Below are 15254 nucleotides of genomic sequence, written 5' to 3'. Positions count from 1 at the left end.
TTTTTCCTTGGGTGCTGCTCCACACTATCATCCGTTAGTACATGAAAACAATGGCCACGCCCACGGATACTGCCACTTCCCCGGTAGCGCTACCGTCTGTACACAGGCCTACGCTCGAAGAGAACCCCATGTATGCAAGCCTTACGATTCGTTACGATCGCCTCTGATAGTGCTCCGCAGTCCTTCAATCTACAATCCACTCAGTGGGGTTACGCGCATAGAAGCCGAACGATTTCACAAGAAATATGCATTACCGGTCGAGCGGGGTGTGTTCGTTCGCGGTGTCCTCGCGCTTCGATCGCAAGATGACATCAAAGCTGAATTTGAGAACATTCGAGATTCGCGTTCCGGAGCACCAGATGCATCCCCAAGACCCATCGAGTTGCGCGTCGGCGAGCAGAGATATACAAGGCTGGAAAGTAAGATTTTGTACAAGGCTTTCTTGCCACAGAGTAGGTGGGAAACGCTGAGAAGTCTTTCGAGGCTGCATCGGCTTTTGATCGTCGCTTGCATCTTTGCAGCGATGACCCAGTAAGTGCTGATGCTCAGCGCAAGCGGTTAGTGCCTGACATTTCTCCAGGGGTTGGGATCAAGCTGCTATGGCTGGTAAGACAAGTCGATAGCATTGGACACCTCACCTCATCTAACAATGTGAAGGAGCTGCTATCGAAGTAATGAATGACTTAGGTAAACCTACCACCGCAGGCCCCAGCTCTGGCGTCACGAGGCGGACGGACGGCGATCTTAATGTCGGCCTCGACCATAATGCCTGGCTGCTCGGAGTCACGGTCGGGGTACCGTTCTTCGCTGGCGCAGTACTAGGTTTAATCATTACCGACCCAATCACCAGAATCCTCCGCTTTGGCCGTCGAGGTGCTATATGCGCCGCGGGTATATTTAGCTTCATATCGGTTGTAGGCTCTGCTTCGGTTCACAAGTGGGAGCATCTTCTTGGGTTCAGAATCTTGTTGGGTGCCGGCATGGCAGGCAAAGCCTCAATCGTGCCTATCCTGCTTTCTGAAACCTCGCCCAAAGATGTACGCGGCTTTCTGCTGGTGTTCTGGCAGCTTTTCGTGGCATTTGGGCTAGCTGCCGGATCGGTTGCGAATATGGCCGTGTATCGCCTCGATGTGCATTCGAGCTGGCGATACATGTTCATCTCCGCATTCATTCCAGCATTAATATTACTATCATTGATCCTTTTCTCGCCTGGTAAGCGGCTCATGCACATCCATTTTCTTAATCCTTGAATGCTAATTTTTGCGCAGAATCACCTCGGTGGCTGTTGAAAGAAAGCGGCGCCTTGGGAAAACACTCGGAAGTCGACGAACCTTCGGAGAATCATCCTCAAAGGGGAGAGCTCATTCGGGCGGCCTACAACTCCCTTGTCGATCTCCGAGGCGAAGCTGTTCCCATACTTGCCGCTGGCGAACTGTTCATGATGCACACGCGACTGATCGACGAGCAGCGGCGACTAAAGGCAGCATTAGATCGTCGTTCATATACGTCCAGTGCGGCCGGTAGGACCACAAATGCAAGAAACCCTTTCTTCGAGGTCATTCAACATATCAGCTGGCGAGAGAGAGTCACGTTGATCTTTTTTCGCTCTGGTTATACGAAGAGAGCACATCGAGCTGCAATTGCTGTGATGGTCTCACAGCAATTGTGTGGCATTAACTTGATAGCTTTCATGGCCGATTACTTTTTCCGATACTCCTTCTTCCATGGCGACCGTCACACGAACCCGGACCAAAACATGCAGCTACTGGGCGCATCCCTTGGGCTGATGCTCCTCAACTTCATCGCTACAATCCCCGCCCTGTTCTATATTGACGATTCCGACGGACGCAGGCGACTGCTGAACTGCTCATTCCCAGCCATGGCATCATCATTGCTAGTCTCTGCTTTAGTTCTGAAGATTCCGAACCGAGTTGTAGCCATCGCTCTACACTATGTCTTCTTGGTCATATTCATGATCGCATATTCCATCGGGGAAGGTCCAGCCGCTTTCGTCATTTCAGCAGAAGTCTTTCCCCTCGTCAACCGAGAACTCGGCATGAGTCTCGCAGTGTGTTGGAACTTCATGGGAGCCGGAATTCTCGCCGTCTTCGCCCCGTCGCTGCTGAAAGCACTCGATCAATTCGGCGTACTCTTGTTGTTCGCAGGCACCAACCTTGTCGCATGGTTTCTTTGTTACTGGCTTGTTCCCAGTACCGGCCAAGAAAACCTGGAGGAAGTATTCGAGCAGCTTGACATCACCACGTGGTTCATGTTCAAATACACTTTGAAGGCGATATCACACGTACTCACAGCTCCAGTAGATCGCTGCTTGCGACGACCCTCTAAGCTTTTGAAAGAGTGTGGCTATCCGAAGAAACTCGGCCCGCCAAGACAGGAGTGGGAGGAGTGGAAGAGGCGAGCGCAACAATCGGGAGCCATTCTTGCTGATCCTGCGGACGTCTCCTCAGAGTCAAGCGCAGATGAGACCGATGTGCCGAGTGATACGGAGCCCGGTACTGGGATTGAACTGCTTCATATGGCAACGCGTCCCTCAAGATGACTTCATTGAATAAGCGCAGTATGGATTTCGGAAGCTGGAAGCAGCTTGTCGGCGATAAATCATTAGAGTACCAGCGATCAGTCGCAAATATTGAACCCCATAACAGGGGCTCCAAGGCCTATCAACTCGTTACTAGTATAAGTTTAGAATGTGTCTACTGATAACAATAAAATCACACTAAACTTCTTCACTACCATGCGACGCGACACCATGTTCGTGCTACAAGTATCGACAGACCAAGAAGCTCTCTCTAGCACATCTCGCTGCTGTCTTCCGTCCGGGTCGGGTATAACCTCAACTTACAACAGCGCCCCCTCCAGACCCTGGAGGTTATACGCACAGGAATGACTAGAGCGCTGGCGAACCTCAGACACCAAATACCCCAAGTCCGACCCTTAAGGTAATCTTCAAGCCACCGTCAATATCCTCCCTCTAGAATCCAACGCCCAATTAGTCTCGAAGCCCTCCTCATCCACAACCCGTTCCATCACCCAGAACCTCTCTTCCATTACATTTACCCTTCTCTGACCCAGCTCCTCCAACAACTCTAGAAGACGCTTATCCACTCCTCCCAGCCAAATCCGCACAGCCTCGCCTTCGACCCTCGCTCGTCTCGTCACCCACCAAAGCGTGCCATCCCGGCACGTGCTAAACCACCAGCCTAGCAGAAACACCGCTTTTGGATCTTTATGTTCGAGTAATTCGAGGAATTCGGGCGTGAGAAACGCGGTAAAGTATAAGAAATCCAACACGTTCGTATGCGATAGGCGTAGATGCTGGATGCGCGAGAGGATGAGGACGGGAAAGTGGTAAACGTTGTTCTCCTTGCTAGACTCTGCAGTGATACCGAACAACAGTCTAACCTTCTCAGGCACGAGACTGGTGTCGTTGCTCACCATCCACTCGGGTGGCGTAGGACACGGACCTGTCTTCTTCTTTAAAACACGGTTGAACACACTATCCTCCCTTGTCGGATCTGCGATACGCCACAGATGTCGTTTGCCTTCTCCGATCTTCATCCACGCCAGGTCACCCGGCTCGGAAGGCTTGAGCGGCCAGACGGCGTGGGGGTCGTCGGATTCGAGGTACCAGAAGGATGCCGCGCCGAGGTGGACGCCGGTGGCCCAGATTGCGTCGCGTTGGGATGGTGGGATTGGGCCGGAGAGGAGGCCTTGGTAGAGAGTTGTTGCGTGGGACCAGTGGCGGAGTGAGGCGTTTTGGAGAGAGATAGATTGGGCGGGAGAGTGGGCAAGAGCGGAGTCGTGCATTAAGGTTAGGCCGAGGATCATGTGCATTAGGAACGGATGCTAGACTGAAAGTTAGTTTGGACAGCTAGGAAGGAGATGGGGAGGAAGGTACGTTGAATGTAAGGCGGCATACTATGTCTCTGCATGCTGGGGCCATTCTCTCACCTATGTGGATTCGGTCAGTTCGAACGCACACTCAATAGCCTTCAATGCTGTACCATACCCCCAACAGTCAAAGACGTCCTACTCTGAAACCTCGCAAGGATCTCGAGATGACTCTCAGAAAACTCCCATGACGCATGTCCAGTTATCATGTGCGAACCGAGTTCCGACGCCCCGGATCGAAGAGAGTCTCCGATCATCGAAGTCACGACGCCGTTGATTGATATTGGGCTCCAAGGTGTGCGAGTCGTTTCTCTCGTCTCATGTTCCGCCGTGATTGTGGTTAGCCCCCCAAACTCAAACCTCCCCACGCCCTTCACATGCACATCCAACCCACCCTCCTTGCCCTCGAAGTCGCACGCCACACCATAAGTCATGCACTTTGCACACCGCGGCCTCGTCTCATCGCACTATCACCCGAACCATCAGCCCAACCAACCCAAATCATGCATGGAGCCAGAGGACACTAACCTTAACCCGTCTCAACTTGCAGTTCTGACACCCATTCCTCGATTTCGCATTCCAGCGGCGTTTCCTCACACCCTTTTCCGCTGACGAGACACTACGTTTGGATACGAGAGCAGGCATAGCGTCGATTCGATTTGAGCCCCGTTCTTGTTGTAGGTCCTACGAGGTATGCATCAAGCCTGTAAAGAGGGAGAACGTTGGAGGTGGGTAGACGCAGTCTAACCAAAGCTCGTATAAACCGTCCATGCCGCTGTTAAATATGCGTGTAAGACGGTATGAGATTAGGCAACAAGGCCGGATTCCGGGGTTTAGCTCCTTCGTCGTCGGGCGTAAGTGATGAGGTTGTGCTGCATACCAATGACCTCGCAAGGGTCCGTGAGATTCTGCGCTAAGAGCGCGGGTCTAACCCGCGTTCGTATACAGCCGTGATAGGCCGTTTTGATTGGCTGGCTGCGGTAGGAACGACAAAGATATGGTGCAAGGGTAACCGAACCTCCAAGACACAGCTATGTACAAAGGGGCGTAATATGCGCAAACTCCGAGGAGGAAGTAGACGGCTTTGGCGCGGGAAGAAGATGGATGGGTAAGCTGAAAGGATCGGGTTGGATGACATGGTGGGAAGCGTGCAGGCAAAGTAATCTGGTACAGATATAAGTACTCTCATTCTGGCTGGCAGAAGGGAAAGACCATTACACAAACCTCACTCCAAATTGTATCTCATACCAGCCTCTCGACTTTCAAGATAAAAACGATCCCTCATATCCAAACATGTCCGCCACTACCCTGCCCCAAACAATGAAAGCCCTCCTCCAAGAAGAGAAAAACGGCCCCCTCATCGCTAAGGAAATTCCGACACCCGCCCCCGGCCCCGGCTCCGTCGTCGTCAAAATCGTCGCAAACCTCCTGCAACACCAAACCCCGGGCATCCTCTCCGGCAAAGCGGGCTTCGCCTACCCCACCCCAATGATCCCCGGCGGACGAGCCATAGGACGAGTCGCAGCTACAGGCCCCGACACCACGTGTCTATCAGAAGGCCAACTCGTATTACTCGAGCCCTTCATCCGCGCCCGCGACGACGCCGATACTTGGATTTTCTGGGGAGCATTGGAAGGCACGAGTGAGGGGTCTAAGAAGCTTTTCGCGGATAACTGGCGTTATGCTACGTTTGCGGAGTATGTGAAGGCGCCATTGGAAGTCACATGGGCGCTGGATGAAAAGAGGCTCTGTGGGGAGTTAGGGTATACGATACCGGAGTTGGTGCAGTTGAGTGTTGATGTCGTGGCGTATAGTGGGCTCAAGGGGATTGGGTTGAGGCCTGGGGAGAGACTGGTCGTTACGCCTGCTACGGGGCTCTTTTCGGGTGCTGCTGTAGGCGTGGCGGTTGCGATGGGCGCGACTGTTTTGGTGACGGGACGGAATGAGCGAGCGTTGCAACGGCTGGCGGATGCGCATCCAAAGCTTGTTTCAAGCGTTCCGAGGACGAATGATCTCGATGTGGATGTTGAGAATCTGCAGAAGCATGGCACTATAGATGCGTTTCTCGAGTTCACGCCCACCGGGGCCGAGGGGAGTACGCATGTTCGTGCTGCTTTTCGCGCGCTCAAGCAGTATGGACGAGCGTGTATTATGGGCTTTGGTGGCGGCGCGATGAGGGATGTGGAGATCTCGATGTCGGAGGTAGTGTTCAAGAGTATTACGATCCATGGTCATGCCATGTACTGGGGTCAAGATGTGAAAGAGATGATCAAGATGGCTGAAGCAGGAGTGTTGAAGCTTGGAAAAGAAAGAGGTTTTGATTCGGTGACGGAGTTTAAGATGGACGACTTTGAGAAAGGCTTCGACTGGGTTGGCGAAAACCATGAGCTCGGCCAGACGGCGGTTTTAGTCCCGTGATGCAGCCGAAAGTGGAAGGTGCGATGGACCTTGAGGTGGTCACCTTCATAAATCAATGTTAGCATGTCACTGCGTCATATGCGATTCCTGGAACCAAAAGTCCTTGATTCCTAGTCGGATGAGTACCGACTGCCCGCTGTAGAGGAAGCCGGGGCCTGTTGCAGTCTGTTATAGCCCTATGCATCACCAGCTATCCTAAGTAAATTCCCACTCCAAGAAAATGCAGCAATCTGTCATGGTTCGTGAACGTTTCATGACCTCTTAACGCCGTGTGCCGACTTGAATATACCCTTCAACGATCGTTTTACAGTACGCCAGTCGCAGCTACGGCAGGCGGGTGTAGTCGTCGGGGAAGGAATGCCGGTCTTTTCCGCTAAAATCGAATCAGTCGTCGAGGTACGCGTATCGCCGCCGCGGCTCGAAGAGCTTCTGGAGATTACGCTATCGGTCTTGAGGCCCTCAGGAGTTTTGTCTTTACTTCGCTCGCGCGATGTCACCTGTTCCTGAGTCCTCGCGCACCCCTAGTCAATACCGTGTTGTTTTTTGAGCTTTTCTAAGTTCTCTTGGCGCTCGGCGAGATCATTCGCGGCCTTGAGCATCTTATCTGGCTGGTGATATAATACTGCTGCTGTTAGTGATTGCTGTGTCGGGGAAGCACTTGCCACATACCGACGAGATACCGATTCTGGAAGTTGAAGCCGTTGAGCTTGTCGCAAGCCGACTTTGCGTCCATTACGTCTTCATAGACGACGAAGGCGGTGCCCTTGGTGTTGTTGGCGATGCCCTGGCGAATTTGGCTGTGCTAGCATTAGCAACCTGAAGTGAAGGCAGGGCCCAAGATGCGCCAGCGCATGAGGAAGACGACGTACCGCACTGGGCCGAACTTGCCAAAGAGGTCGAAGAGTTCCTCTGGGGTGACGTTAAAGCTGGCGGAGGATTAGCGCGTGGCATATCAGATACCTTGGGCATCTACTGACCTCAGGTTCTTTACGAAAAGAGCTCTGTAGACATGAGATGTTAGCGCAGATGTCGTGTGAGAGGGTCGCATCGGCCTTGCGACTGGCACGCGATGCGGCCATGGCAGACATACCGGTTGACTTCCGGGGCCAATTTTCCTCCTCGACTCATACTTTGGCGACTGTGATGGACGATAAAGGACGGGCTGCGGGGATTGTAATGGGAGGCGGGTGGTGGGGAGGTTGTAGTGAGAGTTGGAGTTGGTGAACATGCGGGATCAATCGTGGATGGCGTGCACGTCCGAGCGCCGAGCTGCATCACGTGGCGGACGCATACCAAGAACAGCGACTCATGCAGCACCGAGATGACGATGCACATGCGCCGCAAACGAGAGGCTGTGAAATCGGAAATTTAGCATCTAGTGATTATGACCATTTACAGAGATATAGATGTCTCACAGAAAGGTGATATGGTGATGGGTGCACTCCTTGCCGTATAATCGAGCGCTCGAATCGGAGACGCGGACTTGCAGCGAATGAAGCGGCTTGTCTCCTCCCCAGAGCTTTTGCGACGGTCCAACCATCTGCACATCACAGACACATGCGCTTAGAGCTCTCTGTGAAGCTGCCGCATCTTCGCCTGCCTATCGCGCCCTGAGTGTGTCGTCGGCGCTGGCGTGGCCGAGTCGTGGTTGGATTGTGCTGCTCGTGGTCGCAACATTCCCAATACAATCCCCGCCGACTTCTCCACCACCATCATTCTACTCTCAAACCTCCCCCTACGCTCGTTCATTCGCGACCGCGCCCACAGTCGCCTCGCCGCAGGACATGCCCATGCCCGGCTGCTACTACTCCGCCCGTCTCTCCACTGATAGTGCCGCCGCTCCATAGCGCATCTGTCTGAGACACCAAACCGGCGAGTACCTCGCACCTCCGAAGCCCCAGTCCATCCACCTCCGCACCCACGACCACCATGAGGCGCCTCTCGTCCTTCAAGGAGCAGTACAGGCGAGCTTCGGCGCGCGCCCCTACACCTCCGCCGCCCGTTTACGAGCCGCTGTCACCCATCCTGCCGCCCACGGAGCCCTCGACAGCGCACCCCGCCGGCAATGCGAATATCCCAACCGCGTCGCTATCAGGCACAAGGCATATCAATGAGGCTTCGCACAATGCTTTCACCTTCAGAGAGGGCGCGCGCGCGTCTGGGGAGCAGTCGTCGCCGGTGGTGACGTACGGGCACTCGTCGCGCTCCGCACCTCCGCCGCCGCAGTATTCTCTGGCCCAGGCATCGCCCATTGAGGCCCTCGCAGATGTCGCTATCACCAGGCAGCACACAAACCCGCCCTACGCTGACTTTTCGCGCCATGCTTCACACCTGGCGACGTCGCCGGCGACCCACCCTTACCCGATCGGCGAACGCGCCCCCATACACGCCTCCCCTAGGGACCCCATATATTCCTACGACGAGAGACCTGCAAAGAGAGCGCGCTCTGAGGTGTACGGCTCTCCACAGTATGGGCAGTCTCAGTCGAGACCGGCTACAAGCCATATTCCGGGCTGGTCCTACAGTGTCGAGCACATGGCCGACGGCGGTAATGGCATGCATCAGATCAGCGCCGTACCTGATGACCGACGTGCTGAAGCCGAGCTGCTACTGGATTTCTTCAAGGCATCTACAACACAACTTGCGCAGTCTCCGCCCTCGACAGCAAAGCGGTTGGCCTTTTCACAATCAGCGCCGGCCGAGCATCCTTCACAACCTTTACAACAATCGCAACCAGTACAACAAACACAACATAAGCAAGCGCCCGAAAATCCTTTTCTAGCGCCTCTGCCGCCACCACCGTCATCCGACCACTACAGCCAGCCTACGCAGGCACCCGTCGACCTGAAACACCCTTTAGACGCACCCTCCGACATAGCCCAGACCGCCTCAGCTGCGCAAACACATACACCGCCTGAGGAAGCTCTTACTGTTGTCACACAGCCTGAGATGCAAGATGCCGTTCCGCCAGAAGAGCCAAAGGCGAAAAAAGGACAGGGCTTGCCGAAAGGAAAGGCGCGCGCATCTCGTAGCACCCCCTCGGCCAGTAGCAGACGGAAGAAGTCGACACCCAAGCCTAAAAGTGCACCGTCTACAAGTACTCCTGGAGCCCCGGATCAACTTCAGTCGCCGCTGAGTTTGCCCGCCGATCAATCTGCTGCGGTCCCAACGGATAGCTCCATTCTTACGACACGTCTAGCTGAACCAGCCCAAACCTCGCCCTCGCAAGCACGTCGTCACTCCTTCTCAACAACAGCTCCAGGAATAGCAGGCGACCAACCGCTCTCGACTTGCTCACGAGCCAAATCACTACCTCTTGGGTCGCAAACAGTCGCCCCTGCTCTTACTGCTACTGTCGCGCAGCCTGCGCCCGCTCCAGTCGAGCCAGAACTTATTTGCGCCCATTGCAAATCGTCCGAATCACCCACCAAAATTGGCGACGGCGAACAATGGATCGGCTGCGATGGCTGCAAAGAGTGGTATCACTACCCTTGCGCTGGCTTCAACAGCGAACGGGAGGTACGGGAGGTAAACAAATTCTACTGCGAACCGTGTAGACCCAAGTTTGGTGAAACAACGAGTAGGTCTACCGACGCACATTGGGCTTATAGTTCTAACATGGTCCAGAGGTTCGTAAATCCGTCAGAGCCCACACAACTGTTGACTACGCTGGTCTAAATGAGGGCGTTCTCAAGACCTCTGACGACAACCCGGAGCACCACTATATTTCAGCATTCAAGAATGGCGATATCGAGTTTACCCCCGAGACCTTTGCGCGTGTGCCAGCCCAACTCATCACCGGCGACTTCCTCGAGAAGATGAACGGGTTCAAAGAGCCAATTGTGATCCCTGGCGCCATGAACCTTTCGGTGTTGTCAACGGAGGAAGACGTTATCATGGAAAACACTGAGGGACAAGGAGACGGGTCAGGATCACAAGTTGGATACGACACAGTCGCCGACGACGGTCAAGACAGTTTGGATATGGTCATACCCAAAGGCCTGACGGTTCGCCGCGTGGCAGAACTTTACGGCCCAAACGAACCCGTACCCGTAATCGACGTCAAAGCGCAAGAAGGCGAAGGCAAGAAGTGGACTATGGGAAAGTGGGCTGACTACTACGAGCAACAAGGAGAAAAGCCTGTACGGAATGTCATCAGTCTAGAGGTGTCTCGAAGCAGGCTCGGAAAGCTCATACGACGGCCCAAGGCTGTTCGAGATATGGACCTACAAGACTCCGTGTGGCGAGAAGATGATAAGTCTGCGCCGCCTCCGGTGCAGTTCTACTGCCTTATGTCTGTCGCGGACTGCTTCACCGACTTCCACATCGACTTTGGCGGCTCTTCTGTCTACTACCACATCGTCAAGGGAAAGAAAGTCTTCTTCTTCATCCCACCAACAAAGCAAAACCTCAAAAAATACGAAGACTGGTGTCTTTCTCCAAATCAAGGACACGACTGGCTCGGCAAACAGGTCAAAGAATGCTACCGAGTGGACTTGTATCCCGGAGATACTATGCTGATTCCCTCTGGCTGGATTCACGCTGTCTGGACTCCCGAGGACAGTCTCGTCATCGGCGGTAACTTCCTCACCCGCATACATTACGGCATGCAAATCAAGATTTTGGAAATCGAGAAGAATACCAAGGTGGCTTTGCAGTTTCGATATCCTTTCTTCCAGAAGATCATGTGGTTGACTGCCATCAAATATCTGGAAGAAGATCCAATTCCTGGTCCAGTTCAAGAGCTTCTGCAGAGCGGCGAGCAGTTCACACGGGACACACCCATCTACTGCGAGCCAGACAGGTTCGGTCACAACTCGCACCTGGGCGCACAGAACTACAACAAACGATACTACTCCAAGCACGAACTTGAAGGACTGAGCGATCTTTTGAACTACATTTGGAGAACTGTCCTGATCACCGAAGGAAAAATTGATGTGCCTCAAAAGACCCGAAGTGCTGTCAATAAGTCGATCCCCAAGGGCCATGGCGAGCCGCTTATGTTAGCCCGACGCTTTGCAATGTGGATCGCATGGAAACGCGGGAACGAGACCATACCATCTTGGGCCTTCTCCGATGCTGTTCTTCCTGAAGTGATGGAGACCACAGAGAAGAAGCTCAGTGCTGCTCAGGTTAAGAGACTGGAGCGTGAGACGCTCCATGAAGCCTTACGAGCAACGGCAGAGAGGTCTTCGGCACGCATCAAAGCCTCAGATGTGGTTCCCGAGCCTTCACCGCCTGTCGAAGTGGAGAACTACAGCAACTTCGACATGGTGCCTGTGACGTCCGGACCATTGACTGGTTTCCTACGACCGTCGGCAAATAACCCGCACATCACCACGCCCAAAACCTCTCAGCTCGGACCCAAACGTGTTGCATGCGATGCATGTAGGAAGCGCCGTATCCGATGCAAACACAAAGACGAACTTATCGATACATCGAAACCGGGCATGCACACCATCGACCTCTCTGGCTCATATGGCATATCTGTCAAACGCCGGCTTAGCGATCACTCTGTTGCAGATAGCTTGTCAAACGCCGCCAATGGGCCAGTGAATGGCGGCCCAATCATGGCTGATGTGAACGGCGACCCTTATGCACTCAAGTCCGGCAGAGTCAAGGCTTGTGCCGACTGTAGGAAGAGCAAACGTCGATGCATACACGATGAATATGGCAACGTTGATCCTGTCAAGGCCAACGAGATCCCCATTCCGCGGGGTTCGGCGTCAAAGAAACGAAGGGTCAGCGACGAGGACTCAGGATCAGCCGCAAAGCGGATGAGACACGAATCTTCATATGATGACGAATATCTGAATGGCGATATGCACGCGCGCCACTCTCTCCCAAATCAATTTAGTGGCGGTTCGTCTTTCCTCCAGGAGATGGCGTATTCCGCCCAGCAAGCGCTTGATCAGAGCCCGGAGAATGACGATCTAGTGCCAGTTGATCCTGCCCTACAAGCATATACGAACGGCGACTACAATCATGACGCGGCGAACTCGTACCACGGAAACGGCGATACGGTCATGTCGTCTGTCGAGTATCAGCCAACCGACCCGATGCTCATGGATGGAATGGAAGCTACTGGACATAACGACGAGGTCCACGGTCCTAGCATAGAGCCGCTCACGCCTGGCCCACCACCACACAACGATACTGTGCATACGCACACCAACGGCTTCGCGTCAAAGCCCGGACTAGAACACCACGCCGTACGCAACCCATCATCGCCCGTCTCGCCCAGACACGTGTCCGCTGCATCACCTCCGGCAACCACCAATCACATTTACAACCCATACATAACCTCTCCGGCCACAAATACCTACAACAACTTCACCACGAACTCCGACTTCCCTCCCCCACCCGTCACGCCCACACTCAACAATTCATACAAAGCCCGCACCCAGAACTCGTCAAGCCGCAAAGCCAGTCAAACGCCCTCCCGCGCTGGCCGCAACAGCAAAACACCCAAATCCACGCCCAGCAAACGGCAAGAAAACGGCAATGGCAACGGCATCAAATTGGAACATGGGATGAGTATGGGAACCGGTATGGGCATCGGCGTTGGGATGAATGGAGGTATGAACGTCCCCATGGGCAGCATGCTCAACATGATCGATCCCAACCTCGACCAAGCGAGTTTCGATCTGATCAAGCAGTTGCAACAAGAGGATTTGGGGCTACGGAGACGGAGTCGTTGAGCACATCGTACCACACCCTTTCTCCTTGCACACTCACCATCGTTGGAGACAGTTTTCTTTCTTTGAGTCGTCCTTCTTCACTTTCCCGTCTTTTCCTATCTGCATTCATTTGGGGGGTCGGCGTTAACAACATTGTCCACGCACTGGGCGGCGGACACAGGGGACTTGCGCGGCGTTACTACTTCCTTGTCAGGAGGTCTTTGCTTATACCCAACTATTCGGCACTGGGATAGTGTACATTGCACGTCATTTTCTTTCTGATACTTCTGTTACGTTGTCAATGGAGGGAGGAGGGATGGAGAGAGTCAAGGCGTTTTGACACTCAGTCAGCCAGCATGGACTGCGGCTCTTTCCTTTTTCAATTGTTTGCTATTGAGGGTTTCATGCATAGTATCGTAGATAATAGTGACTAGTCGCGTACGATTTGGCAATGCAAATGCAAACCTGTTCACAAAACGGTTTCTTTGTGCGTTGTTGGCTTTCTGATGAGAAATGTTGTGATGTTCCGTTATTTCATTGGGCATGTCTAAGTCGTGATTTGGGTCAGCCTGCTACACTGCAGCATTCATAATCTGCCATCTACCTCACTTCCACCGGCGGACCTCAGGCTTCTACCCCAGACCCATAGCTACCACGCTACTCCAATGCACTAGTAACATTCGAGAACTCGCCCTTCTTCAGCTTCGTCTCCCAGAAAATCGGATTCGTATCATTGAAGCCGTGCTTGACCCAGCCGTCCTCCTTGACATGGTACAAGTTGATGAAACCACCGGAGTACGCATCGCGATGGGTGGCAGCGAGGATACTCCTCCTGCCCAGCTCGAGCGCCTCGTCATCTTCCAGCTCGTACTTGTACTGTGCATCGAGCACACCGTAGGCGAAAGTCTGTCCGGAACCGACACAGAAGAGGTTGCCGGCCAGGCGCGTGCCGTCGCTGTCGATGTAGTAGAGGGCGGGGCCTTCTTGGGGGGTTACGCCTGCGCACATTGTTCCCTGGGGAGGGGGTTAGATGAGAAAGGCAGGGATATGGGGGGAAGGCAGAAGACGTACCATACTCAGACCCATGCCCTTGTATGAGTAGACGAGATTGGCGAGGATCTTGGAGGCTGCCGCGACGGAGATACGGCGCTTGTGGCGGAGCTCGTGGAGGCGACATTGCATTCCGAGGTATGCGAGCCAGTATTGGCAGTCCTATCGCATGTCAATACCCAGTCCTGCACACTAACTCTTCCCCGGTATTGTCCGTGTACGTACAGCAGCGCCACCAGCCATAGTTCCCAACAAGCAGTTGTTGATCTCGATGACCTTCTTGACTGTCTGACTAGCTATCCAGTTTCCAGCCGTCGCACGCGAATCGGTAGCTACGATGATGCCACCCTTGAAGCGGAAGGCGAGGGTTGTGGTTCCGTGGGCGATCTTGATGGGGCAGTTGGGGTTGGAGTAGTCGTCCGTCATTGCGCGGAGCCATGATGCTGACTATAATACTATCAGTAAATTCGACTCCTCATAAGTTGTAGTAAAGGAAGAACGCACCTGGGCTACTGGTGGTAGGGCAAACTTGAGAGATAGCTCTGGGGTGCCGCTGTAGAGCTGCAACTGCTCCTCCTCGGACGGGCCTTCCTCTGTATACGCCGGGCGGCTGTACTGCGATACTAATGAATCCATGATTGCGACGGTGTGTATTGGCGGGATTCAAAGGGTATCGGAAACGTGATCGAGTGGTTGGGGTGGGGTTGTTTGATTGTTTGACGTGGTGATGTGAGCTCGAAGCTCCGGCGTTGTCGGTAATGCCAAGACATAGCCGCGTCTAGCTGTTGCCTTCACCAGTCCAGTGGATGAGCACCGATGAACTACAATACAACCTGCGCATCTTCTAGTTCTCCTTGCGCGCAGGCATACTAGCTAACATGCACTAGCGCTTGCTCTGGTTTCTGCTATTTCCAGGTTCCTATCTCTAGTATTGATTCCGCGGTCATCGCCACTCACACAGGAGCAGCAATGCTCAGTACCGCGCGTCTGGTCTGCTCGATCATCACTTATCGCAATAGCATCTACTCACTTGACTAAAGAGAAGGGAAATGCTTGGTTCATTAGGCATGAAGTCTTTCAGGAAGTGCAGGTAGTCCTGCAGGCTATCGCGTTGCACACAGCAAAGGGCAGATGTGGCGCAGACGCATCGCAAGAGAGGTAAATGCCATCGGGGGGACTAATGTACGACCTTAG

At 53.8% G+C, this 15254-nt stretch overlaps 6 protein-coding genes across 6 annotated transcripts; 3 read left to right on the top strand and 3 right to left on the bottom strand.

Moving 5' to 3' along the window:
• The first annotated feature begins 340 nt into the window (after window positions 1-340).
• BKA58DRAFT_71908 (major facilitator superfamily domain-containing protein) lies at window positions 341-2776 on the top strand. The gene is made up of 3 exons (XM_046175787.1): window positions 341-606; window positions 658-1212; window positions 1269-2776. Exons 1-3 carry the CDS (start codon window positions 600-602, stop codon window positions 2558-2560), a joined length of 1854 nt encoding a protein of 617 aa, XP_046020088.1. The 5' UTR covers window positions 341-599; the 3' UTR covers window positions 2561-2776.
• On the bottom strand, window positions 2764-4793 carry BKA58DRAFT_71697 (uncharacterized protein). The gene is made up of 4 exons (XM_046175778.1): window positions 4441-4793; window positions 4031-4379; window positions 3920-3972; window positions 2764-3867 (listed from the first exon to the last, which is right to left on the bottom strand). Exons 1-4 carry the CDS (start codon window positions 4555-4557, stop codon window positions 2968-2970), a joined length of 1419 nt encoding a protein of 472 aa, XP_046020087.1. The 5' UTR covers window positions 4558-4793; the 3' UTR covers window positions 2764-2967.
• A 412-nt stretch (window positions 4794-5205) lies between these two features.
• BKA58DRAFT_406639 (chaperonin 10-like protein) lies at window positions 5206-6330 on the top strand (the record flags this gene model as incomplete). The annotated part of the gene is made up of 1 exon (XM_046171974.1): window positions 5206-6330. One exon carries the CDS (start codon window positions 5206-5208, stop codon window positions 6328-6330), a length of 1125 nt encoding a protein of 374 aa, XP_046020086.1.
• A 521-nt stretch (window positions 6331-6851) lies between these two features.
• Window positions 6852-7605, bottom strand: BKA58DRAFT_415343 (uncharacterized protein; the record flags this gene model as incomplete). Its single annotated transcript, XM_046172541.1, has 5 exons — window positions 6852-6952; window positions 7000-7127; window positions 7200-7256; window positions 7308-7331; window positions 7421-7605. 5 exons carry the CDS (start codon window positions 7603-7605, stop codon window positions 6852-6854), a joined length of 495 nt encoding a protein of 164 aa, XP_046020085.1.
• Window positions 7606-7962: 357 nt separating this feature from the next.
• BKA58DRAFT_71810 (uncharacterized protein) lies at window positions 7963-13349 on the top strand. Its single transcript, XM_046175780.1, has 2 exons — window positions 7963-9910; window positions 9958-13349. The coding sequence occupies exons 1-2, from the start codon at window positions 8260-8262 to the stop codon at window positions 13029-13031; spliced, it is 4725 nt and encodes a 1574-aa protein (XP_046020084.1). The 5' UTR covers window positions 7963-8259; the 3' UTR covers window positions 13032-13349.
• Window positions 13350-14916, bottom strand: BKA58DRAFT_71835 (nucleophile aminohydrolase). Its single transcript, XM_046175782.1, has 4 exons — window positions 14565-14916; window positions 14286-14507; window positions 14082-14222; window positions 13350-14024 (listed from the first exon to the last, which is right to left on the bottom strand). Exons 1-4 carry the CDS (start codon window positions 14694-14696, stop codon window positions 13668-13670), a joined length of 852 nt encoding a protein of 283 aa, XP_046020083.1. The 5' UTR covers window positions 14697-14916; the 3' UTR covers window positions 13350-13667.
• Window positions 14917-15254: the final 338 nt, after the last annotated feature.

The sequence above is a fragment of the Alternaria rosae genome (genome assembly GCF_020736505.1).
Source record: "Alternaria rosae strain MPI-PUGE-AT-0040 chromosome Unknown BKA58scaffold_14, whole genome shotgun sequence".
In the NCBI taxonomy this organism is placed as follows: domain Eukaryota; kingdom Fungi; phylum Ascomycota; class Dothideomycetes; order Pleosporales; family Pleosporaceae; genus Alternaria; species Alternaria rosae.
Note: the sequence above shows the minus strand (reverse complement) of the source record. Positions and strands in the feature narration are given on the sequence as shown.

Bases quoted from the DNA above. Each gene is read 5' to 3' on its own strand.
- BKA58DRAFT_71810 (XM_046175780.1), top strand. From the start codon at position 8,260: ATGAGGCGCCTCTCGTCCTTCAAGGAGCAGTACAGGCGAGCTTCGGCG. The intron at 9,911-9,957 runs GTAGGTCTACCG...AACATGGTCCAG, and splicing joins CAAGTTTGGTGAAACAACGA to AGGTTCGTAAATCCGTCAGA.
- BKA58DRAFT_71908 (XM_046175787.1), top strand. The intron at 1,213-1,268 runs GTAAGCGGCTCA...ATTTTTGCGCAG, and splicing joins ATTGATCCTTTTCTCGCCTG to AATCACCTCGGTGGCTGTTG.
- BKA58DRAFT_71835 (XM_046175782.1), bottom strand. From the start codon at position 14,696: ATGGATTCATTAGTATCGCAGTACAGCCGCCCGGCGTATACAGAGGAA. The intron at 14,223-14,285 runs GTACGTACACGG...GACATGCGATAG, and splicing joins CTATGGCTGGTGGCGCTGCT to GACTGCCAATACTGGCTCGC. The intron at 14,025-14,081 runs GTACGTCTTCTG...CCCCCTCCCCAG, and splicing joins AGGGCATGGGTCTGAGTATG to GGAACAATGTGCGCAGGCGT.
- BKA58DRAFT_71697 (XM_046175778.1), bottom strand. From the start codon at position 4,557: ATGCCTGCTCTCGTATCCAAACGTAGTGTCTCGTCAGCGGAAAAGGGT. The intron at 4,380-4,440 runs GTTAGTGTCCTC...TTCGGGTGATAG, and splicing joins GCAAGTTGAGACGGGTTAAG to TGCGATGAGACGAGGCCGCG. The intron at 3,973-4,030 runs GTATGGTACAGC...GAATCCACATAG, and splicing joins GACGTCTTTGACTGTTGGGG to GTGAGAGAATGGCCCCAGCA.